The 26,454-nt window shown below is 41.1% G+C and overlaps 2 protein-coding genes across 3 annotated transcripts in view; one reads left to right on the top strand and one right to left on the bottom strand.

The window, feature by feature from the left end:
- The window catches only part of LOC135500403 (UPF0415 protein C7orf25 homolog), a 30,131-nt gene that overhangs the window by 3,007 nt on the left and 670 nt on the right, over positions 1-26,454 (top strand). Inside the window, exons 3-7 of the mRNA XM_064791857.1 lie at positions 23,476-23,612; positions 24,131-24,249; positions 24,607-25,506; positions 25,702-25,886; positions 26,306-26,386. Coding sequence (XP_064647927.1) covers positions 23,476-23,612; positions 24,131-24,249; positions 24,607-25,506; positions 25,702-25,886; positions 26,306-26,386 — 1,422 coding nt within the window. The remainder of the gene's footprint in view (positions 1-23,475; positions 23,613-24,130; positions 24,250-24,606; positions 25,507-25,701; positions 25,887-26,305; positions 26,387-26,454) is intronic.
- Positions 404-21,245, bottom strand: LOC135500349 (uncharacterized). 2 transcript variants are annotated; one of them, XM_064791765.1, is made up of 2 exons: positions 21,047-21,245; positions 404-4,038 (listed from the first exon to the last, which is right to left on the bottom strand). In XM_064791765.1, exon 2 carries the CDS (start codon positions 4,016-4,018, stop codon positions 2,993-2,995), a length of 1,026 nt encoding a protein of 341 aa, XP_064647835.1. In that variant the 5' UTR covers positions 4,019-4,038; positions 21,047-21,245; the 3' UTR covers positions 404-2,992. The 2 variants fall into 2 exon arrangements, with proteins under 2 accessions (XP_064647835.1, XP_064647836.1); XM_064791766.1 differs by lacking the exon at positions 21,047-21,245 and adding an exon at positions 5,701-5,780.

Raw genomic sequence — 26,454 nt, 5'->3', positions numbered from 1 at the left:
GTTTTTCTAGGACCTTAAAACCCAGCTGGCACCTAAGCATTGTGGGGCGTAAAATGGTTGTCCCATGTGTCTGGAAGGAGTACATAGTGGAGGCTTAGAGAACAAAGGAAAAGATTCTTTCTTCCATACACAGGGACATACTCACCGTTATGCCAAGGGCCTTTCGGACAAGGAGGGGCAGTTCACGCAAGCTACTCTTGTTTCTCACTTGGTGGGGTCTTTTACGTACCTGCCCTGGCATAGACATCAAATACAAGGAGACTCAGTTTTAAGTCTTATTTGAAGGAATGATTCCTTCTTTCCGAAAGGATTATGACTCCGTGGAAGATGAGGTGAGCCCAGTCAGAGTAATTCTGCTTTAGAATTGATAACATAAGTTTGATTGGAGAAACCCAAGTTTTGATAAAAGAATAACTTTATTTCAAAGAACTTTCTCTTCCATGTAATAATAATCGGACTTGAAAATTTACATGTACAAAGGAAGAAGTCCAACATCAAAGGGTTTGGCACAAATGGGGATGACATTCAAGAGGTCAAGGTCATTGGTTTGCTGTGGTACAACTTGCAATGAAAATGGTCTTCCTGCTATAGGCTCCGCCATACACGACAAACACGAAAATCACCTCAGTTATTATCTTGATATTTCACATCTCATCAATATCTTCAGAATCACCTGAATCAGGATACTCGGCGATATGGTGTCCTTGATTTGGGTGACTATTGTACCAGAGCAAACCCGAAAATCGTTTTACTGGGGATGACAGACGAATACATCAAACATGATAAACACACAGAAGAAAAAGGCTTCGGAGGCACATTTTGGATATACACATTTTGGGAAAGATACTGGATATTTTCGTTTCAAGATGGTGCACATCTGGGACCAAAGCATAAGGTACAAGACAAAACACTCGTGGTTTCTGGAAATTCTGCGGATCAGAAGACATCTTACAGATACATACGAAGTCTGAATATTGGTTGTTTCATTATTCACATATTCAGCATTAAAATACCTCATTTCCAATATGGAAGTTAGAAGAGGAGAGACGTGATAAATCACTCTAAAAAACCTCTTTCTTCAACATTCACTTTGACAATTTTAGCGCCCAGCGCCATCTATGATTATACGTGATATAATAAGAACTATCCTAGTACAAGTGTGTTACACACCGTGCATCACTGATCTATGAAAAGTCAAGGCAAAGCGGTGCTCTACAAGCCCCTGTGCAAAATCCGGGCAGAAAATGTTAACACTTATTACATTACCCAGTATATACATGTAAAATTATCTTTTCTTTCTCCATTTAAGGAAACTGGGCACAAGTTGAGGGTGCTCTCATTGGTAGCATGTCTCACACTACTCTTTTAATACCCCTTTCTTCCTCAGCTTGATTAAATCAATCTTTAATGAGGATTACTTGCGTCAAACCATTTTGCAGATTAGGCATCCCTATGAAAGATGCTCTGGAGAAAGTAAAACAGTCACACACTCCACTTGATGAATCGAGTATTTTACCAAACCAATCAATAAAATGGCATGTGTGTACACATAAAAGGTTTGTGATTCACTAAACTATCGGTTGCATACATAGTCAGTCCCAATTTACTGCCATCTAGTTACACAATGTGCATTTCAATCAACAATAAAAATATATCAGATAAGTAGCATTCCTAGAATACAAGTTTTTTTTCTGTGATTAAAAAAAGGGAATGAAGCCGCAGACCATTATATGAAAGGTGGCATGGAGCCAATAGCATTCACACTAGTGTTCGCATTATTCCCATCAAGTGGGTGCCTGTCTAGAGTGATATCGATGCTGAATCTCACGCCCATAGTCTGTCTTCAAGATGATCCACCTAAAAACAATCACAAATACATGTACACTCTAAAAAGATGACAAGACATTCAAGAAGAAATTATATTGTAGTCTGCAGTTTAGAAAATCTTTCCGCAAATATATAGGGCCTACGTTTTGCAAAAATCTATTTTGTGCAAATTCTTACAGAAAATGAGGTGTTCGCGAAAAATCTTAATTGGCAACTCCAAACATTGCACCCGTATTCTCCTGGATTAAATAAATGCCCTCCTCCAATCAGCCCAAGGTTGTGCAGCAGTCAAAATGGCATCTATTCTTATACGTCTTTGCTGAGATTTGCCTTCATCGATTGCAATGTACTGCGCTGTCTAATGCATTGGCTCATGGTTAGACCCTATTCAAACTCAAACAACACACTTTTGAAAGCGTTTTTGGACACAAAGTATCAAATGAAAAATATATTTTTTCGGAGCAATTCAAATAAGATGACACCTCAACACTTGCTTTTTGAAATTCTGCAACTTGTAAACGAATAAATGCCATTTTGCCACGGCACAACCTTCTGCTGAGGGGAGTAATTTAAATAGATTCATTTCTCTTACTACAGCACCGACAGTGGAATGATATCATATCAGTGTAAATGTATATTGCACGGGTTTTTTCCAAGATTATTTACATGTACATTAACATTTGCAAATTATGATCACATAAAGATCAGTTATACATTAAAGTTATTGAAATCTAGGTGATTTTTCCTTTTCCCTAGAATGCGACATGGTCATATGGGCCATGCTTCAATCCGTCTTTACTGATTTGCACCAATCAGACAGTATCACACAATACATCAGGCCATTGGCCGTATGAGTCTTTATCCCCTATCCAAGACGGAGGCTCATCCTTTATTTTCTTGGTGAGGGTGATAAACTTACACACAAAATACTGACCAAACCATGAATGAGTGCAACTCCAGCCAGGACATGATGCAGAAATAAACCTTACAACCAACTCAGTTACCTCGTAACCTATCTGCTTCCTACAGGTCATCTCTGATATCTGTTCCCCATTCAAAGGCCGAAGGCTGGCAAAGGCCCAATTTCGGCCACAAGCCAACTTGCATATGAAATGCTCCCTAAAAACACCCAAAATTTGGCCTATATCTTACAAACAACGTCCAGTCATACGGTGTGGACCCTGGTACACGTGGCATGGTCGGTAATCATACGTCCATTGGCTAATGACTTTCCCATCAGGTGGAGCTGTATGTGTCTTGGCTTTGCATTTACTGGTTTCACAGGCTTAACGTCCTTGCCATCACGTTTTATATCCTTGATGTCGCTCTTCAAGTCCTTGACATCGCGCTTCACATCCTTTACTTCTGCTTTGGCATCTGTCTTGATGTCAGTTTTGTTGTCAGAAAACTTGACATCTTTGTCAGAAGGCTTCGTATCTTTTCTGACATCATTTTGAACCGGTGGCTCACAAGGCTTACTCGGCCCAGGAAGTTCAGCAGCATAATCTGCGGAAAGGTACCGACTGTTCGTATGCTGCTGGGGTATATGGTTTGAAATGTTTGACTGTTGATGTGTGTCTGACGATGACATCGCACTCGTGTCATTCTCATAACTAACATCGTCCTCCGGACCTTGTATCGTGATATCACTGAACTCTGCGTGGTGATGCATGGACTCTGGGTCATGTGTCACACTCTCGTACGTGGAGTCATACTGCGAGTCGTATCGACTACTCTTTCGGCGATGCACGCTCTGAAAACTCTTCGCTTTGCACTGCGAGATCAAGACAATTAAGACAATGATTGCAAAGGCTAGAACAGCCCCAATACTACTTCCAATAGAAACAGGGATATGCCATGCAGTTGTCATGGCATCCAGACAGTTGCGCTCCGGTGAGGGCAAGTCCAGTGCGTCATCGTTATACACTGCCAAGCATACTTTATAGTGTGTATTCACTTGCAAGTTTTTTATTGTGTATGATGTCACGTCAGTTCCCATCATGGCACTGTAGTCAATATGCGTACTGTCATGTCGCTGGATATAAACCTGTGAGGAGATGAGGTTTGGATAGAAGTACTCGTTATACGCCCATTTTAGCTTTATCGTACTGCTCGATGTTGATACGAGTTCCAAGGCCTGCATAACAGTTGGGAGGGCCGTAGTAGTCATTTCACTCATACGCTGCAACATTGGCTGGGCCGTCTTTGGTGCTGAAATATAGAGGGGTGAGATTTAGGGTATTTGACAGCTAGTTGGGTTAGATCTGTGCATGTTCAATAGTCATCGTATGTTATAAAACAGGAACCTGGATGTTCAGAACCGAGACACACACAACCCTTTTGGTTTGGGGACGCATAGAGCCTTTGACGCATATGCTATGGTGCATAAAACATGATCAGGCATTATACTAGAACTCTGTAATGTCTTTGCTGTTCCATACTTCATCCAAGTGGTATACAACATTGTGCTCTTTGCTAGTCCAGAAGTCTCATGCCAATTTGATCAGGTGTGAGGTTGTGTTGATTTGACAAACTGCCGTGAAAACCTGCTCATGGAGACACTTGTGGTAGAGTCCTCTTGGCAACCCGCCTTTGAAACCCCTCAGCTGAAACTGACATCAATGCTCATAGCCAATCCAATACAAGCGAATTACTATATTCATGGTTTTCCATCTCAATTTCCTATTAAAGAATGAGCCAATTACATCAGGATATTGGTCCCGTGCGTCAACAAGAATATCGTGAAATGAACATTTGGCTTTGTTTGTTTGGAGAGACAAAAATAATGGTTCTCAACTGGATTTATTTGGCGAAGGAGATCGCATTTCTGGTCTCTAATGTAAATTGCTTTTTGAATTGGTTTATGTGACATTCGAATTGGATTGGTTTACGTGGTCTTTGCTTTGAATAAGTTTATGTGACTTTCAATCGCATTACACCGGGGAACATTGGAGGCGGTTCAGGTTCTGTGTGCCAGTGTTTCACCCAACTAAAAGATCAGACCGCGAATGGTTGTGGTTATGTTAGTGGTGAATGGAGGAACAGAAAGGGATAGCCTACTCTGAAAATTTGAAACCACCGCAGATGTTACACCGGGGAACATGGAGGTGACCCCCTCAAAACATATCGACCATGAAATCTCTCCTTTTAGCCCTGACGAGTCCAGCCTCATAAGCGTGTTATGTCTTCAACCTAGTCACACTCCGACTGCTTTGATTCGTGGCGGACAACCTTGGCAGTCACATACATAGAAACGCCATTAGTTCCAACGGCTAATGAATGTAGTGGCACGGTAATCCGTCAGCGCTTCGAATTCAACCGTGTTTAATTGCTGCCCTATTCAATTTACACGATTGATACATTATGAAAGAGAAGCGATCGTGCTGAACAAGCTGCGATAGAAATGATTCAATAGTTCATTGTATTCATCTTATGAAAGGGAGCGATATGTCGTCTCACTTCAAGGACTGAAGAAATGTCTTTGGTGTCAATTCTCGATCTGATTCGCTGTTTGGTGTTTCGTCATTGTTTTGTGTTAAGTATTGTATCTGCCGAGCCGAAGGAGTGCCTGGACTTCTTTAGACGTTCAAATTCATGATATGAAGATGCATATCTAATGAGTTCAGTGAGAAAACATCAATTGTCCATCCATATAACAAATTCCTGGAATGGCACCACCCCGCTTCCAATTAGCGGGGGATTCAAAGCATTGCATATCTACCACCTCTTATTCCCTTAGGCACTGATTTCAATCCCCTCATGTTGGCTGATGGAGAGTGTAGCCAACGTCCAACAGCCATTTGAGCATGTCTCAGAAGTCCTTGTTTTGAGTGATGGCGCTATGATGGTATTGGAAAGTGTCGTATAGTTTACCTTGTAACCCTGTACTTTGTCAGTGTTGGTCACCCCCTTTTAGTTCCATTAGATTCAGAAGTATTGACGGGAATCTACCTGAAATGACATGACGTTTAGAATAATTGGAAAATTGGATGATTGGGATTATACATGTAGAGTGCAACCACCTGCCGAGGTATGTTGGAGCGAATTATCAGGACACAACCAACCCATCAGCAGACTCCTCAATAACACCTGCGTCCTGATCGAAATCTAATAGATGAGGCCCAAGATGACAGACTGATGGAGGATATCCCGTTAATACGCCATTACTACTCTCATATATGTACTAACTTCGTCACCCGTGAGAGATAATCAAACCATGCTAAGCTGAACCCATAGTGCTGTGCATGATGTTTGGTTGGTGTCGTGGTAAGGACAGTACGTCCTTGATGATAAGAAACAGAATGTTTTACTTCATCTTAAGTCTTGGCACTCCTGTGTACATCTTCTTCAGAATTCTGGTCCAAGTGAAACGCATTATAGATTTATGCGAAGGACAGCATATGTAGGGAAATCTAAAAGAAGAGTTTGCACATGACGAGGATATTTTAAGCAAGGTGATCAACCCTTTACTGGACCGATGTTCCAAGGCCACCTGCCCAATCTCACCCTGGCCTCTGCCGACTTTTGTGTTCCCTTCTCCAAATCTTGGGATTATCCATTGCGGCTTCAGTTACACCCATCACTGATATTTGGACAGACCTGAGGCAGCTTGACCTTCTTTACTCTCTCTTCAATGTTGTAAACATATACACCGCCCTGCACACCCGTAGAGATACTTCAAAGCACGGACTTTTATACATGTTGTATGTGTAATGTGATATAGAATCATCCAACAGGAAAAAAATGATTTCTCGGCTTCTCTGATGCCGAACACTGTTGAGCCACACATTTTTCAGTCAATGATGCATCCCGCCCTCCTCCAACAAACCATATTTATGGTAAACCCCCATTATATCCATATTGATATATTGCGATTCCGTTTCCCTTTGGATTATTTCCCAATCTCCCGATTATTGATCGTCAAAAGGAGCCTGTAATTACAATTTGATGTGATCTACGGCCGCCCCGCGACTCATCTCCAGGAATCCAGGGATGTATCATGTCACTGAATCATGTAGCTCGAGGCGCTATGTAGAGTCTGCATCACTTTTGATATTAGTATGACGTGGTGTTTTTCAGATAGATCTGGCCAAAGGTAAAGGCTGACCTGTAATAATGTGACCACAAATAGTAATGATACACAGCCTTTCAGAGCCGGTGTCATAGTTGACCGACTTTAGCTGATACAGTGAAAGAGCTTTGTTTACGCCTACCCTAAGGAGAACCCAGTGTTGTGCTACGCCACTATCTTTTCGTAAATGTAATCTGGTCACATCCTGAGTTCAACTATGTACCTTTCGCTAGAACGATACGAAAAGCAACTTTAGTCCATTTTGTTTTTCGTAGAAGTACCTGATAAAGTTACATTCGCAAACTTTACTGTAAGAGGAGCATTTCAACGTCAATGATTTCTTTTCTTCATAACTATGTCGCTTTTGAGGTGAGATATTGAGATTCTGTTGTAGTCTTCGGCGAAAACCACTTGGCGTAAAAGCCCAATTAACTGCCTTTGTAAAGGCATCTGGACCATCATCATGTTGTGAAATGTATGGCATTGTGCTCTTTGTTGACCTTAATAAATTTCAAGTAACCTTTTGAAAATGTCAACTGGTGAAGACGGCAGTCAAGCTGGTAGGATCAAAATGTCAAGTTTTATAGATTGATGTCTGACATCATCAAATATCGACTCTTGGTGCTAGTCTGGATGTATGGAACTAGATGTGCCTTGGGCTAAGATGAGGTAATCCCTTTCTTCCTTTTCATATTGTTACGCCTTTGATCATTATCATGGCATAATGCTTGATTCCTTAATATGATTGTTAGATAAATGGATATACCTTAATAAAATGTGGTACTCCTGGCACCAGGATAAATACATTTTTTATTAAAGGCTTTCTTCTATTTGAGATGTGATAGTACATGGTTGATAACGCTTGTATCATGCATGACAAGTCAAGAGTATCTTTCTACCAATGACATCAAAAGAGCGTTGCTTGTGGGTGGATGTATTTCATCATAGATTCCTTTACAATGTGCTAGAGTTTCTGTCACGATAATGAGGCACTTTCTCACAGTATGGAATCTCGTGAGAAAACCCGGTAGTCTGATGCATTGTTGAGGATGTATTTTCATGTTGAAAATTCAGCATCATTTGAGACCTTTTTCTCCTGCTTTGAAAATACTAGTGATGATGCCCAAATCCTTAGATAGGAAAGCGTTGCTCGTGAAACTGTTATGGTGTCATTTCCCATTTAGGCGGGATTTCATTGTCCATTGTCGTTATTGACTATCAGTCTTCATCAAAATAAATCACTCCTGTAAAGCTGGAGCTACTGTACTGCTCTCACGTTATACTTCAGGAGAAGAAAAACAAAGCAAATGCCACCTCTTACAAAACATCTCTTGTCTGCTGGAACAAAACATGAACCTGCCTGCGTTTCTTCACCAGGGCAATTCAGAGAACATTCTCTACCAGTTCTTCGGCAGATGTTTACTCTCAGATGTAATCTAAACAAAAGTGTCACGTGACAACGAAGCACAAACCAATCGCAAGTTTCCTGACGACAACTTCCTGGTTTCCATGGCGACAGCATCTCGGCCAGGTGATTTTCTCAAGGGTAGGCCGGCGTTGAATGATGCGTTTAAGCAGCTCTGCGAAAATCCGGAGGCGGCAGGTTTTTTTGTGCGGTGATATATTAACTGGAGGCAGACGATTTGTTGCCAATAATGAAAATGAAAGAGAAACGTTGTCAGCCTCCTGGGACCATTGTGATGTGGTTACTGTTGGTCAGTGTTAGTTGTACAACTGGTAGTACCTCTAGTGCTGGAGAAGTCAATGTGGTATAGTGCCTAGCGACTCGCGGTCTAGAAGTCCCTGGTTGGAATCCTAGTTTGCGTGGGACTTTGGTAGCTATTTCAGACGTGGGGTTTTCCACTTCCTCATGTCATAAAATTGCCCCCACCGGCACCACCACTGTTCTTGACACGATATCGTTCCGCTGGAAATCATGTAAGAATGACCACATCCGCCAAGGTGTAAACAGCTTTTCCTCATATGAACCTTTCTTATGAGTCGATCGTGAACTAATGGTTGCCGTCTTATTGACATGATGTCGTTGTTTACAACAAATACATCCGAATAGGAGATGGCAAACATGAGCCGATGTTGTTTTTATCAGACGCAAATAACGATAATGTTATTTTGCATCAGCATAATAGTATTTTTGTCCGTGAAGCCCACGCAGGTTGCACAATAATAATAGAACTTGATCCATTTGATCAATATAACAAAAAGTTGCGTTTGCATCTAAATGCCATAATTTGTATATCCTCTGGCATAAGGCATGAACAATTTGTTGTTGTTTTTCAATATTGTGATTATTGATGACGGATGTGAGGATAAGCCGAGGTGTGGTTGAAACCTCATAGCGTGGCAGCGATTAGTTGTTGAAAAATGTAAACTTTTATTGCCTTTGTATCAACAGAGTGATGACATCCAGTTTTGACGTTCAGTGAGGGGGGCGGGGGGCAAAGTTAAAAGTTAGACAGAAGGGCATGTCTTGAGACTCTCTGCGACTGTGTGTCGATTTCGACCAGAGACCTCTTGACTGAGAGCCTGATATGACTGAGGCACTGGTCCACAGCAACCTCTGGGAACAGTTTTCTCTCAAAAATGGGTAACTGCTCGGCCATCAGCGCAGGAACCTGTTAATATCCCATTTATGGTATGGTTAGTGCTTGGTAAACAATCTGAGATGTCGATGACATTGGCTAATACATCATGTACTCAACTAACGACAAGGAGTTGGTCCGCTTCAGCATTGATAGATGTCTGGTTTCAAGGACATGAGGGGTTTCCTTGAAGCTAGGTACGTTGCTGATCCTGATTGACTGGTGGTTAAGGCGGCTGCATCGTGAATAGATGGTCAAAGTTCTGAGCCTGCCTGAGAATACCAGCGGGAAAATGCGGGGCTGATTCTCAAAAACTTGGAAGTACCGTTACTTATATGAAAAATGACTTGCCATGAATAACGTGAGGTCGACTGCTCATCAACAACTTCCAACGATCTGATAACAGAAAACAATATGATATGATAAATGTGTTTTTCTGCTGGTAGTGTGCGACTTAGACTCACGAGTTTGACTTCTTTGGCTTAAAGTTGTCATTGAGGATGAAACTATTGTTTATGATGATTAGATTTGTTGAGTTATGACTTATAAATGCCAGAGGTTAAGGCTGCGCTTGTTGACAGCACAGTCATACAGATGTTCAAATGTTACCCCCTCCGAGCATTTGTCCTTCGTGGACATTGACTAACCTTCGTAGAGCTACCGCTGGAATAGAGATGCTGCCACCGATTGTGTCACTGATTGATCTTTAGTCAAGAATCAATCTGCTAGACGTGAAAAATCAATAGGCTACCACGGCATGAAGCCTTCTCACGATTCGGAGCAACATGGGAAGAATCATAAATCAAATACATTCATTCGTCGATGAGGTGTATCTGTCTGCTCTGAGACAACAAACCAATACATCTTTTATCTATCATTATAGTAGGTGTTGTCTTGACTGTTCAAGATGTCGTGACAGGTGGTCATTCCATTGACTGTCTCTTTTGTGGGGTCAACAGATTGCAGCTAGAGTAGTGTTTGTCAAGGGTAGGCTATCCTTACGGCAGTGGTCTCTCTCATGAGCCTGCCACAGTCATTGCCTGCAAGTACACCCATGTCCATTAAAACGTACAGCTCTCATTGGGGAAAGAAACAGTGATTTGACTGAAATTGACACAAGGTTTTCTAGCAACACAACACCAGACAACCAGGACAAAAAAGGATGGAAGAGCAATTGCTGTTGAGGTTAATGACAAAGCTCAGATAGCCTCGGCTCCTTCAAATAGCCCCTACTTAGAGTAAAATGGTCATTCCGAGGCCAGAGTCGCCATCAGCTCATCCAGCAACCAATTACCTGATAATAATGCTATGTTATACAGCCTGCCAACAATTTATTTGTCATCGTGACTTATTGGTCGCAGCGGTAATGGATGTCGGATGGAGATGAGAATTGTTTTATCAAAACAAAGTAGGTTTCTGTCGATAGTATCGCCCATATTTTATAAATGCTGGTAAAGAGCGGTGATTTGTATAACATTAGGCCTACTGCTCGTTAGCGTACGTTTTCGACACTAGTCTGTGCGACTGGAGCCTGCTTGTGGTGTGGTTAAGATGACACGTGATTTATTTCTAAGAATGCATTGCGTGTTCGATGCTTGACCTTGCCAATAGAGAAGCTACATTCACGTTCCTGTCCACCATGGCAACAAGAATAACCATGACCAAATGTGCTGCTCATCTCCTGAAGAGTTACCTATTGTGTTCTTGCGAGTCCTGAAAATGGTGTCATACGCTGTCGCCATTTGACGTCATTTGTTGAGTTATTTAAGAACGAATTGGAGTAGAAACCCCGACAGCGTCAGAGTTGTAATCTCTGACATTTCGCTTCAAATTTCAAGGATATGCCTTTCTTTTTTAACGTTGATAGAAACAACAATGTTCTTCTTGAAAAGATTGTATTGAAGCGAAGTCACTGAGAGAGAAAACTGAAGTTTGACAAAGGAATAGTTATCCAATAACAAATACAGATTGTCTGTTGCCATGACTGGCATCAGTCTTGTAAAGCAGAGATTAGCTGATGCTAATGGATTGGCATTATGCTTGACCAAAGCTCTTTTGTATCTGATGCGTAGCAGATTTGCTCTTAAATGTCTAAATGATGGCTCAGCCAAATCTATCCGTCATCTCTGTAAGATGAGAGAACCTAATGTCCAATTCAGTATTGTCACGATGTATGGGGCTGTTCATTAACTTATGCATTGAGGATGGGGAAGGGGATTGTAAATGTGAGGCTCGTTTTGCGTACATTACGTTTATTTGCTCGTGCCGGTTCAAGCTATCAGACCTCCATGAAAGCTCTTTCGTAGGTAGTTTACACGGAGCCGACCTCTCTTCCATCTCACAGTACAACGAAACTATTCGCACATATAGGAGGAGTACTACAGCTGAATCAAACAGCCCCGTCACCAAATTGTGCACCCTTATCTCCTGCCTATAGCCCCTCGTTAACAAACGTATGAAAGAGCATGCATGATCTGGCATAACTTAACACATCAGAAAAAAATGAAATAAGATAAGATTCTCAGCCATCGTGATATCTTGGCTGTCGGCGATAGCTCTCAATGTCAGATGTCACGCACAGAACCGATCTGGTTTTTTTACCTGAACGTGTGTGTATAATGTACCGCAAAGAACTGCATTTTCTAACTCCACTGTACAAATGACACCCAATGGCTCATTAACGGTCTTTTAACGAATTGACGTGTGAATATGTTTTTCTCAAATTCACATACAATTCTGTTCACCACCATGATACAATCAAAATGTCGTTAGAATGTCTGGAAATAAACAAGATGAAAGGAGTCTTGGAAAGGGAGGCCCCTTGGCTAGCATTGCAGGAAGGTATGTCCGCATCCAGTGTTTCACCCAACCAGCTTTCGGTTGCCTGGCTCGCTGATGTTGTTGTCAAGGTTTAGGGTCCACAGTCTGAGCAACTGGTGTGCACTTCAAGATTGAGACAACAGATTGCCTCTCGGAGCTTACCCTCATGTAAACACTTGGTTTATCCGAGCCATGTGACGTCTCCTTTATTGCCGGTCAGTTTATTGCTGCAAGGTGAAGCTCCTTTATCCATACCTAAAAGTGGACAATTCCATATCCAAATCCGCTGTTAAAGATGCAAAAAAAAGTTAGGTTTAACCCACTTGCCTATCCATCCTTTGCCTACCTAACTAACCCGGTCCATTAGGCCTACCTAGGGTTGAAGCAGACTAACATACGGTCGGTTTCAGTGCAACCTTACACATAAATATGTTATGTTATTCGACATCGCAGAAGAAATTGGCTGAGAGAAAAAAATGAATTCATCTTAAATCTTGGATGGCTCGAGGGATTTTGAATGGATTTGTTTTGATAGGTGGTACTTTCGGGCAAAGGGAGCCAATTTATGTTGGATTACTGCTGCCGGCTACGTAGGTTCTTGTGACAGAAACCAGGATTGATTACATTAGGGAAATTTGTATGACGACACTTTTTCTGTAGTCAAATTTTCTTTCGATGTGATTGTGTGATATGAACATTTCATATTCGTACGATTGACGAAAAGATTCTGTAAAATGTATAAAATGTTTAAAATGCAAATAATGGAAGAATGTTATTCACACTGCTAGAATAGCGACACATCGTTCATCACTAAGTCAAGTGTGTAGATGGTTTCTTCCCCAGCTGTAAGAAGTATTGTGTGCCCAGGAAAACACAGAATACGAAATGTCATCAGTGCTGATGACTTTTTCAACCATTCCAACAATGTCGTTGGTTCTCTTTTTAGTCGCTACGTGATTTGCATGTAGTACCATCACCAGCCGGCCTGGAGCTTTTGCTCCGGCACTTGATCTGTTTCTCAATACTATACACACCGTATTACTTTTATCAACATGTAAACGGTTTTGTTGTCTACATGTAGACATTATTATTGTCATCGTGCAGACATTATTTTTGACAAGATATAGACAGTCGCGTTGGCGACAGATACAACGAAACTGAGGTGATATGCACAATTGCATAGCCTACAGTGAGCGTTAGCGAAGGAAGGAAGGAATGGCCAGAAAAGGTAAAAGGTTGTTTGAACCACTCGAGACAACGGGTAGACGTTTTTTAGGTTTTGAGACGGACAGTAGCTGAGAGTGTTGCCTACAATACAAGCTTTTTTCATCAGAGGCTTGTTCCTTCCATTACATCACCAATACTCTGAGGAGCTATCAAATGCCCACCTCCATTAAAGCTTCATTATTAGCATCATTTCGTGGCACTCTCAAGAGTCGTGAACCAGACATGTCATAGTAACATGTAACCAAGTGAGGGTAATTGCTTTCCTTTGGCTCTATTCCAATGCGACTAGCCCAAAGAAGAAAATAACAGTTTCTCATTAGGCTTTCAGTCTACGAGGTGGTAGGAGGCGAATCACGCCAAAAGCATGTTCTGAAGATACAATGTTCACCAAGGGGATCGACTAAAGGAATATGTATGAGAGGAGCAGGTGAATGCTCAGTGTAATGTTCAAGCAACTTGGAGGAAAACAGACACTTGAACCGTTATGGACAAGTCACCAGCAGTCATATCAGGCAATGTTTAGATAACCACGGCACCAATTATTAACTTGGTGGTTATTTTTGCTATGCAGCAGAATACACAGCCACTAATTATTTCGTTATTCTTGCATGCCAGATACTTAGTAGTCATAGCAATGCATCTAACGTTTTTTCCCCTAAACCTCGTCACTATAGCAGCCAGGCGATTCTTCAGAACGTTCAACTCATATCGGAGGAACAACCAGACTTTTCCTTGTAATGTTCAGCACATATCCAAGGTACAGTCAGAACGTACTTTATAACTTCCTTTGCATACCCAAAGTCAGCACATACCAAAGGTACAGCCATACTGGTCTTTAGAACGTCATGCTCATATCCAAGGAACAGCCAGACCATTCTCAATAGCGTTCAGCACAGTCACCCCGGGCGAGTGCAGTGGCTGCTATTAGCCTTCTTCCCTCATCCTTAACACCATTGATCTTGCAATCCTAAAACCTCTTGTTGGTTGCTCTCCCCGCGGCAAGCAACTCTTCTCTGCTCAAGTTTCTTTATAGTGAAGTATGTTGCTGGTTGTTCAATAAGGAACTTTGTTTCTTCAGAAAACAGGTTGATACTGCTGAAGTTTTCTTAGTCCTCTGTTCATCGCTGAATTGATGTGTCGAGTTTCATATTAGGCTGCTTTTTAAAAGCAAAATCATAAGATAAGTTTCAGAAGATAAGAAAGGCAGCTGAGATTAGAACAGGCAAGCTTTGTTTGTTTTTTAAAGATCACATTTCCCACGCCGCCTCTGTTCAATCAAGTGTTTTATTTTTCATGATGGCTCTTAAATATCTTTGTAAATTTCCTTTTTCCCCAAGCTTGCATCCCACACTGCAATCATTGTCTGCAATTCCATCAGCATTACGCAGAAATGGTAATACATTTCAGAGCTTTATCCGGCCAGCTACGCATTCATAACGGACACTGGTAGCCAGAAAAAGAACGATCATTGGATATCTGTAAGGGTGAACTTATTGCATCATGGCTATACAAAATCATTAGTGGTGGGAGTTATTCTATGAATAGTATGGCACGAAAAAAAATTGCGAAATCATGATTGTCAACGATTCTGCCTACAAATCATTGCAAACACCCACGATGGGTGTCAGGTCATTGATTATTGAATGATAAATGACAAGAATAAGCATCAAAGAAACTTTTCCCCTGCCATTTTCAAGCAGGGGCACTTCTTACATGATATTGGAAATGCTCCTGTTAGACAGCCAGACATCCTTTACTGCATGAGCCTGGTTTCTGCTACTCTACCAGCCCTAACACTCAATACCCCCCTGCTTCAACAGAATATTGGAAAAGCCCGAGGCAGTCGGAGCTTCCTAGGTTTCAGCTTCCTGGGTATTGATCGCTGCTGGCCCCAATATCCTCTATCACGAAGATTAGGTACGTGAGAATATAATTGGGTTCTTGTGACGCTGATGGTTAATACGCCGACTTGCTTGTCTCGTCCCGAAATAGCAGATAGATGCCAGTGTTCACGGTGCAGTGCTATGTGTCTTGATGATAGAAGACCTTGGTATACAAATATGGAGTTAGGTTCAATGGTTGTCTCACGCTACGATTATGCCCTCACACCTCAAAGCATTATTTCCTGATGACATGTTGCATGCAATTTCCTCCTCTTTCACACTACTTGTGATACCCTGTTCTTCCTATGCTATTCAAAGCCTTTGCGTGACACCATCGAACAGTATGTGGTTGCCGATAGTCTAGTTCTGCTATTGACATTTGTGATAGTAACACTGCATTGAGGTGTTGGAGAAGATGCTTTGTTACAAAGGTGCTCCTTCATCATCATAAAACTTGGCCCTTTCAATAAGCTATCGTTCTCTTCATATCTGAAAGGTGGTCAGGCATTGATATCCTACGTACGGGGTGGTTTCACCTCCTCGTTTGGGAGGTCGGGTTTGAGCTACATATACATTCGTTCACCAAAAAGGGATGTGTGGCTACATTTTGTTTTTAAACTGCTTGACAGCGCTTGAAGAGACTTTAAAACACTAGAGACTTTGATTTTCCCAGGGTTTCGATAAATGTATTCGACGTCATCTGACTGGAGTTTGCGTGTTTCATATTTTATCAATATTTCTGCCTGACAACGATGCAGTATTTTCAAAGAAACAAGCGGGGGTCGGTTTTGATTATCGATAAAGTTGTCAGCCTCAAGAATAGAAGCCAGTCAAAACATCGGAAATTATTGACATAATCGAGCTTCGCAAATACATCATTAAAAGTTTCATGCTCCAGGCCAGATAATGTTCTGTTTCAATGGGTAAAACCAATAGTCCATCTAACTTGTGTTTACCCTCAGAGCGATTTGATATACAACGGAACTTGCCATAGATGATTGACAAAACCAATACACGAAGCGTTTCTGCGTTTTGGTAAAGGTACCATTTGCAAAGAGACAAGGTTGATGTTTAATTTGAAAAAGCCGCCCTTGAACTGACTGTACCTGTTGTCCCGAGGAACAATGACATTTTATGCAAAGGACTTCAGAGCGACCACCCCATATGTTGAAAAGATATATAAAATCACTGCTGCCGTGCTCTCAAGTTCCCCTTCTTGATCAGACTCTCTCACTTCTGTCACCACCCTCCTTTATCATACCTTTGATACAAAATGAAGAGACTCTTGTTGTATATAGCTTATGATAGGTTAATCATGGTATTCTAATTATGACCCACCCTTAAGCAATAAAATACACAATAGGTTAATGTCGGCGCTACTCAAAGAAATCTATAGAAGATATCAATAATCGAGGAGCCTGACATCAAATTTCAATAATGCAGTGATTGATTAGTACTGGACTCACGTCTTTCGATTCTTGTTAGCTTCCAAGTGATGTGTTTTTTTTAATCAATTATTGATTAAAGGATTATTACGTTGAGTGTACGCTTTATCACTACCGTATGCTCAGCACCGTGAAGTCATCTTGTATTAAAAACCTTAAGCAAACCATCCTTAAAGAGCTGATAGCATTATAAGACATCTCTCCTAGTGGTATGAATTTGCTAACACTCCTTACTAAAAAGTTCCTTAACACACCACATCTCGCATACTGCAGTGCTGACTACTTCCCGACCTCCTGAGATACATCATATCAATGTGGCAAGTCTTTCAAAAGAAAATCGAAAGATGTATCCCTGCCATTAATCGCATCATCAAGGGAAGTGCTTTCCTCGAACATTAAGGCAATTAACTTGAAGCCAATATTGCAGAATTGTTCTAAGGAGCGTAAATTGGTGACAAGCCCTAAGGTCACGGCAGCGTCAGGCTACACGTATAAAGCGATCGCTACAGGGGTTGGTTTAATTATCAGGAGAGGAGATATATTTGAAACATAGCTATTAAACTATGTCAAAATCATTAAAGATGTTTTTGATTTATTCCAAGGTCACTGGCCACAGATACGTTATTGAAGGATAATCAATGTTTCATTTCATGTTTTCAGAGTCACAACTGATCGAATCGCTATAAAATTCCATGATTGTATCGGTGCTGATACCATGGAAATTGCAAGCCATATGTTTCCATGGTAACTTCACAAGTGACCTGACAACACACTGGCGTATCGCTCGGATTTTATCCCTATTTTCTAATTTGGGATGATACATGTGGGTTTTTTTTCACCTGCGTACGGATGCTATATTGCGATCTAAACGAAAAATGTTTACTAAACCAAAATCGGAGGATCTGCTCTCGTATCTTCTTTTTTAGCTGGCTCGGCAAAACATACAAACCTTGTCAGAATCGAAAATTCATTTTTATATCATTTTTGTCTGATGACGTCTTTTTTCACTCTTTCTGTACTTTCCAATAGTCAACAGAATTTCCCATATAGCCAAGAGCAGGATATTGGAGAACGTCATCAACATCGTATTCTTCTGCATTACAATACAATTTGTGAGGCAGCACAGAAAATGGCAAATCATTCAATATCTAAAGAGAGAGAGCAGGTAATTCAGATAGCCACATTTTAGCCATATTTCATCAGCTACATCTCTCAGCCCCACACTTTATTGAACTACTGGCTTCACAAATGGGCGCAGATGTCACCAGCAATATTCCTAACAGAAAATTACCTTGCTGTGCCAAGGAAGAAAATGCGCTATATTCAGCCGAAATGGACGCATGCCAGCAAGCAGATGGCCCATATATTTGATTGGATAGCATGCCATTGGTCAGTGAGAGTTTGTTGTTGATGAGCTTTTGGATGCCTTTTGTCATCCGATCGCGACTCTCGGCAAATGCGGCAGCGTTAGGATTGATTTTCGTATAACTATGATTGATCAGAGTGAGATTGAGACGGAAACGTGAATGTCAGGGCTGAACAGAGTTGCATGCAACTGAATGGCCAGAGAAGACCTTGGAAATAATCTGACAGCCTCTTGTGGACGGTCAATATTATTTCTTGGTACATATTACCATGGCAGTCTCACTTCTTCATGAATACCACCGGTAGAATGTGTTTTTTTTTGTAATATATATTTTATTTCCCTAGTACTTTGTTGTTTTTTGTTGTTTTGTTTTTGTTTTGTTTTTTGTTTTTTTCCCGGTAGAATGTTTGACATGAATATGGAGAGGGCTGAGAGAAACTACATGCCAGTGATGGCAGCAGAATATCCAGGTAGTGTTCTGACAGCCTTTCCTGGTGGGTCAGATCAGCATCTCGTATATACCAGATACCGTGAATGCCCTTGCCTATATTGTCTCCAGTACCGGGCTAATCGTGCTGCGGTATCATGTGTGACTTCTGATTAATGAGCCACTCTATTGATCCTGTCGTCATGGTCAAGATTACATGGAGGTAATTCATTAGAAATACCAGCAGTGGTGATTTCTTGGGTAAAGAGCCGATTGTACCAAAAATGGGACTTGAGTCTGACACGAGTGATGACCTCGAAATCGTCCAACTGGAGGAGCACACAAGAGAGCGTGTTCAATCACGCCAACGGGGAAGAAACACGAGAGACGATATGACAAAAAAAGTACTAGATAATAAGATTATTCTCTTCTGTGCCTTTTTGTACGATGTAGAACCAGCTTTTATCATGTTTAATGAGCGTAACACATTTTAACTTTGATTAATCACAGATCCTATCTTTCTATTGATTCTCCATTTGTGCCGGAACCATAGCAGGTGGAAATAGATCGTTATAGGTAATTAAATGTGCTGCCTTGCTGCCGATCAGATGCTTTATAGGCCGATTCGATACGGTTGGGAAAGTGGTCAGAGCACAGAGCACATAATCATGAGGTTTTTGTGGTCCTCTGTTCAACCAATGTAAACATCCGATAAAAAGCCAAGAAACGGTTCATTTTGTATGTGACGCGTAACAAGGGAAGATGGAGCAGGGAAAAACTGCTCAAGTAAACAGTCTATGGATGCACGGCCTTATGTTCCTTTTAAGATACGCTCTCAGAAAAGCATCTGAAACAAAAGAAGTATTCAATTTCAACTGCAAATTTACATAGTAAAACGATGAATCAAATAAGAGTCGGGACGTAATGAATTGTGCCAAAGATCTCCGTATGTGCTAAGGTCTGATAAGGCATCCATAATTTGCATAAATGATTGATCGGTTAACCAATTTCATTCCCTTTGTATGATAAATGATCCATAAACGAGATCAAAATGAAATTTACATTGTGGCTGTCTGGATGAAATGCTCAAGAGGGTACGCTTAACTCATAAAACATATAACAGTTAAAGTACACAGCAATCCTCCTCTCAGAAAAGATACCGGGATGGTGAATCAGATTTCTGGTTTGGAGATAGCTGTCCCCTTGGTTACACACACAAACAAAAATCTTCTCGGTTACAAAAAGAAACCATACATAGAGTGGAACTTCCTGGACCAAATGGTTCATCAGGCCTCATCTGCATTGGGAGGCCACGTACATTTTCTATTTTACCCTCGGCCGGCCGGATTTATTGAGTTTGTGGCAAATTGAGTCTGGCGTCCGACTGATAGAGAAGCAGAATGTGTATGGCTAGCTGTTCTTGTCATCGATGAACTGATTGCATATTGTTGGCTAGCCTAAATGTGTCAATCAGGAATCGTCAATATCGTCATGTCTCATCAATTTGCTTGTATCAGTAGTGATAGAATGGGAAGAAATTTTCTAAAGGACCTTGTCTGGCATGTCTGGTTAGGGACCGTCATTGAAATCATGTGACGCTGATTGCATCAAGTCATTTAGTGCATTGTATCTGTGACTCAGGAGCTTCTTATTATTATTGCCTTGGGGCAATAGCAAGTTACTCCAACATTGCTGACTCTACCACTTTCAATGCTCACCTTAACTGATCTTAAAAGAGATGTTGCAAGCTTTTTTGGTTTTAAATAATATCGACTATAGCAGAATTCAGGCGACGCTGCTGGGGTCTTGATCATGAAAATCGGAGAGATCTGTTTGTGTCAAATTGACCAACTTATGTCTGTTAGTCACACACTCTCCGAAGACAGTCACAACCCTGGAGGAGACACTACAAATTGTATTTTGCTACATCATTACATGACTTGAGACAGACCCACAGATTGCCAGTTCAAAGTCAGCAAGTAGGATTTGATATATTGAACCAGTCAACACTCAATTGTGTAACTGTACAGTTGTCTATACAGCTTTAGATAGAGCAAGCCTTCAAAGCCATTTGATATCACAAGATTGGGCTGAACGTTTCATCTCATCTTAAGTGAATCATCTTTTATGCTTCATTCTCTTCTGTAACATCATATCACTCGAGTATGCATGGGAAATACTCGTATAATTCATTCTGTATACAAGGCTCCAAGTATAGAAAGGTTAATTGTACCAACATATTATGCGATGATGAAAGAAGGTTTTTCCGCTATTTGAAAAATAATCGGGTATGAGCCCAAAGTGTTGAGTTCCAGTAGTCACTTGGAACGAACGTTAGATTTTAAATAGCAAATGGTAACAAAATTCGAGTCATACGAACCTTCTGCTTAGATAACCCTGGCTATCCGGACCTCAAATTAAAATCCAGGGATTTCCAGTCAAAGTCTTAGTCCGAGACGTAGTCCTGTGGAGTATGTTGATAAAATCGATAATAATCCAAATACTTTCAAGAAGAAAATGAAATTTGTCCAGAGTTTTCTTGTGCTTGTTGTATGTAGCCTGCTGATAACGGATAATATGTTCACCAGTGGTGAAACGCGGGTGAAACCAAGTGACACTGCCATGAGGGGGGAGTGCTAGCTATTGATTCTCGCCTAGCAGTGATGGATAACGGGGATGATGTGAGAATGGATTGGAAATCCTGCATGCAGCCTCATCTTTTAGCATCTTAAAAGTGATCGGATGAGATTTCTCATCTTTCATTTTTATTGATGCCAGTTTCATTGCTGTTGTGTTAGCAATTGCCTTGCATTGCTTGGTTAGGGGTTTACCATTGCGTGATAAAGTCGTTGGTTATATTTCGAAGTGAAGTAAAGAGTGAGAAAGCTTGTCATATCTTTGAAAGTATTCTTATTCAAGATACAAAGCTGGTGTCTTTTAGTGTTAGACAGACGACATGAACTGGCATTGGTATCGGTGTTACCACCAATTATCCTATCCTCCCACTGTAATAAAACACATGCTCATTCGTTAGAGAAATTCAGCAGAAATGGAAAATAGTTTTTTCCCCTCTATCTACCTCTCTCCCTTCAGTTGCTCAGTTGTCATTGACACCAAGTTCTTACAGACATTCTGGGGACCCCTTACTTAATCACCCCACGATTTTAATTGCTTTCTTATTCCATTAGTTTGATCAAGAATTGGTCTTATGAATAATATAGAGATGGTTTCAAATGTTTGGTAATTGTATTGCCTTACGAATATCCAGACAACCGGTGGATGCTAAATCAGCCATGTGCGTTGCCTGGAGACCAGACAGGACTTGGTCATATTGGGGGATTTGTAGTGTTTAGTTAACTTGATGGATGAGATTTCTGGAGACGGTATGCAAGAGTTCTATTTGTATTCTGAATCTGTAGTATTATCATCTTTTTCTACTTCATTTGCTTCCCATGGAATAGGCACCACTGGACCAGTGTGCATGAAATAAAATTTTTCCAATGATCGAGGTTATGGGTTCTAGGAAGCATTAGGAAGTTTGTTGTGTTCACCAAAGAGCCCGTTGAAGATCTTGCTCGTCAACAAGACACTCGAGCAGGACTGCACGGTCCAAACAGCCCTTTGAAGATCTTGCTCTTCAACAAGACACTCAGCAGGACTGCGCGGTCCTTAGAGATCAGGCGCACGTCACCAGCAGGTGGAGTAGAGATTACCAGAAGGCCAATTATCGTTGACAAACACATTTTGTATCGTGAAAATAATAGGCTAGGAAAAAGGAGGTGACTTTGAGTAATCTACCCTGTACAACCTTGCTGCTTCATTCCTGCAAAGGAAAATGTGTGTAAACCATATATCATTCAACATATAACATTATTGATGGCTCCTTCGTCTGGTTGCATCTCTATGCTAAACTATTCTTCATCTATCTTCAAACACATCATCAATTATTCACGAAGGTCAAACAAGTACACCTATAGTATTGGTGGTGTAAGAGATTGCCCTTGAGGGACATATAGTATGCAGATTTGAAATACCACTAAAGTTACCACACAACCATCCTATAAAGTCTTGTTTTGATTAACTTGACTCATATTGCTTGAATTGATTTAATTATGTTTCGTCACGTCACTACCATTCACTATATATCTCTTCTCCTTGGTTTAAAATCCGTAAAGAAATTTATTCCTGAAATATTTCACAGGAAATCCCACTGTGGGTTGTCAGCAAGATCCTCCAGATGGGTTCAGCTGAATGAAGAGAAAATAATTGAACTATTCATCAATTATATTGGCACGATGACATGTACCGTGGAGCGTGTTATCTTGCTGGTAATCCATCATAGCCAGATTGATTGGTACTGCTCACATTAGATGCTATTTTTGTGGGCCCACCTGGGTTACCAGCTAATGGCTTTAGTAACACTTTTTTCACACTGCATGTAACCTTTTAAATCTTCTCGTGTCAAGCTCATGCTGTGAGTGAGGGTAGCCAACTAGTCCTCGGCTTAGTTGACAAATAAAAAGTTGGGAACAAGGAATAAAACAGGCAAACGTCACCTGTCAAGGTTGCTAGACCAGAAGCTAAATTAGCGTGATCAACACGTGCAGTTAGCTTCATCATTATTTCAGTTCAGAATAATGAACTGGAAGAAAGTCACGAAGGAAACTGATTCAATAAAAAGGTCCATTCGGGCTCTTTCTGAAAATCCTTTCAGCTTTAGAAAATTGATGGCACGGGATGGTATTCAGTGGTGGTGGTGTTTATAATCAGAGTGTAACTGATGGATGGCATCCTGATTTCTTCCTACAGTTAAAAACAAGGAAAGATGTCAGTGAAAGCCATGTCAGGAGCAGTAATCTGACTCAGTTACATGGAACCCTTCTTGCAGCTGAGACCCTACCACATGTGACACACATCTTGCAGCCTTACCATCACATGGACAAAGGGTAAGTAGGCTCATCCCTGTCAAATAAATTAAGAAACTGCGCATTTTCTAGTTTATGGTGTTTTCAGGTAGGCTTGGCCAAAGGAACTTGGTTGTCCTCTTGTAACTCAACTCTAATAGTGTGATCACAAAATGCAATGTTGCACTGTCCTTGACAGCCGATGTCACAGTTGATCGACTTTAGTTGACACAATGAAAGATCATTGGTTAGTACCCTAAGGGTAATGTAGTGTTGTGCAACACCACAATCTTTCGGTAAATGTGATTTGGTCACATTCCTGAGTTCAACTAAGAGCCTTTGGCCAGAATAATATGAAAACACAAACTGGTTGAAAATTTTGACTCACTTTTACCAACCCACCAGAATTAAAGCAATTGTACGTGTCTGGTGAAAATGGCTCTTAGCTTAAAAAGAAAGGATGATGATGTGATGGTTTTATTAACAATCTCATGGCCTCTTTGAAATTTGAGTTAAGGTTTGTATGGATGCTAGATATTTCATTAATCTCTTCTCTTCAGCTTTGTTTGTAACAAGGCTGATGCCAACTCTGTTTTGGTGGATGTTGTGTGTCAGAACGGTAGTTGCTGGGTCAAAGTCATCGCAAGGAAAGCTCAGGGCCTTCATAATGCATGGGCAGGTAAGTCATCATGGCCAATTGTGGTCCTTAGAGTGGTATGCATTCCTCTATTCTTCAGTTTGAAACATGCTCAACCTATGCTCAACCTAGGTCATCTAGAGATGTGCCTGATGATGAATCGACCGAGCATTTGCATGGTATGGACATCTGCGTTCTACGTTGCTTACTAGTCTAGAGAGCTGTTCTGCGATGTCTTGTTGAGCTCTTGAAGGGTGAAACAGCACTTTAATGCCATCTGGAGTCTTGCTTGGAGATGAATCTATGTAAAGAGGTCTCTGGTTTTGCTTAACTTGGGGTCCTGTATTAAGAAGTTCTGTGATATCGTCTGATTACTATTTTCCTAAACTTATACTTTAGGTCATGGGCAATTTGGCCAGAGAAACATCGTTGATCAAGCTGACGAGTACATGCAATATGCAAAGCAGAATTTAGTAAAATACATTCCTCCAAAGGTTGTATTTTTGTTTATTTCTGGTGTGACTGCCCCCATTGCTAAGGAACTCGAGGAACGTGGCATCCTGGTTCACGGGGAAAGGCTGGATGCTGGCGTAGAGGTTTTTGAACAGTTGGGGGATGAGAGTGATTTGGGAAATGATAGCGATTGTTTTGAAGGAGAAGAAAATTCTGATGAAGGTTGTGATTTAGACATGGAAACTAGTGCTATTGTAGAAAGTCAAAAGCGTGGTTCTTACAAGAAGTTGACAGATACAGAAAGTGACAACAATGAAAAGGGAGATGTTGGTGGTTTGTCGACCTCGGTTAGTGTGAGTGTTACAACTGTAACCTCTGGGGCTGATTCAAGCTGCTCTGTGTTAAATGATGGTGCTTCCGTCTCTTCAGGTGTGGCTGCTTCTAAACCTGCTATGTCTCCAATTACTCTGGCTAGTTTTGACGAGAAGGAATTCTCGCATAGTATGAAGCAGATTATTTTGCGATTAGGTGCGTCTTTATGCGAAGAGGACGAGGACCAGTACCATGAACAAAACAGAGAAAAGGACAACGCATCATCATGGCCAAATATCAGTTGTCATACCGGTGCTCAAATGTCAACAGGGCTTCCATTGACATTGCCATCGTTGCTGCCAGCTCCACCTGTGATCAGGAAAGTAAATTTTGACATCACCACGCTTATATGTATGGTGTCTAACCTGACCCATGGTGGATGTGACTTTGTCTTCAAGGAGCAGATCCTGACTGACCAAGCTCGGCAGGAGAGGGAGAGACCATTACTGCCTAAACTGTTAGAGTTCATCAAAGGTAACGAAAGTAGTGATGGTGAAAATGTGTTCAAATATCTCCTTCCATGTACATATTGTTCATTAGCAACATGCCAACACGTTGTGTGCTTACGGGTTATCTAACAACTGGCCTCCTACTAAATAAAGTATTAAGATAGAATAATACATTCATAACGCGATTGGATTCAATATCGTATAAAATCAATATTTTCAGATAAAGAGTGCTATGCTTGTGAGACAGCCATCGGCGATTTCCTGAAAATTCTGAAGACCGTTGGTGGCCCAAATGAGAGAAGACGAGCTGATCACCTTCTGAAGACAGTGGAGGTGGTTCATGATAGCTTGTCCGAGAAATCCCAGAAGTTACAAGCCACAGCACATGTCAATGAAAGAGCTAAGGTTACCAACGAAAAATTGTTTTAAATCTGGGCCCTGTTTAATCAAGTCATTCCCTAACATGGTTTCAGTGTTTGGTTAGGTCTGATGAGCTTGAAGGAGATGTCGCCATGGTGAGCAGACTAGTGACCTAATTTGTTGTGAACAACCTGTCCCTGACTGTTGATTACAAGTGACAATCTTTAAAAAAAACAACTAGAACAAATTTGGTAGTTGGCTTGCCGGGTGGCCTATGCATGCCATATTCTAGGTGTTGCAAATAAGGTCTTGCTTGGGAGTTTCTCAGAAGTAGAATGGGCTAACCTTCAACCGACCACCAAGCCTGGTCCAGTCCAATGTCATCATTCCACATGACGGTCAATGACTGATGAAACTTTATTCAACAATCAACCTAATTGGCCATTTCCTTTCCATGTCTGCAGGTGATTTTTGGTACTGGCGACAACCTCCAGGCGATTACTCTCACGGCCAACCAGAAGTTTGTCAGGGCTGCAGGGCATCAGGTGATTTTGACTTCTTGAGTTGCAAATTTATGGTTAGCAGGCCATGTAATTGATTTGAAGTGTTTTTC

Source organism: Lineus longissimus, chromosome 16, assembly GCF_910592395.1.
Source record: "Lineus longissimus chromosome 16, tnLinLong1.2, whole genome shotgun sequence".
In the NCBI taxonomy this organism is placed as follows: domain Eukaryota; kingdom Metazoa; phylum Nemertea; class Pilidiophora; order Heteronemertea; family Lineidae; genus Lineus; species Lineus longissimus.
The sequence above is the reverse complement of the archived record's forward strand: the minus strand, read 5'-3'. Positions and strand labels throughout refer to the sequence as shown.

Bases quoted from the DNA above. Each gene is read 5' to 3' on its own strand.
- LOC135500349 (XM_064791765.1), bottom strand. From the start codon at position 4,018: ATGTTGCAGCGTATGAGTGAAATGACTACTACGGCCCTCCCAACTGTT.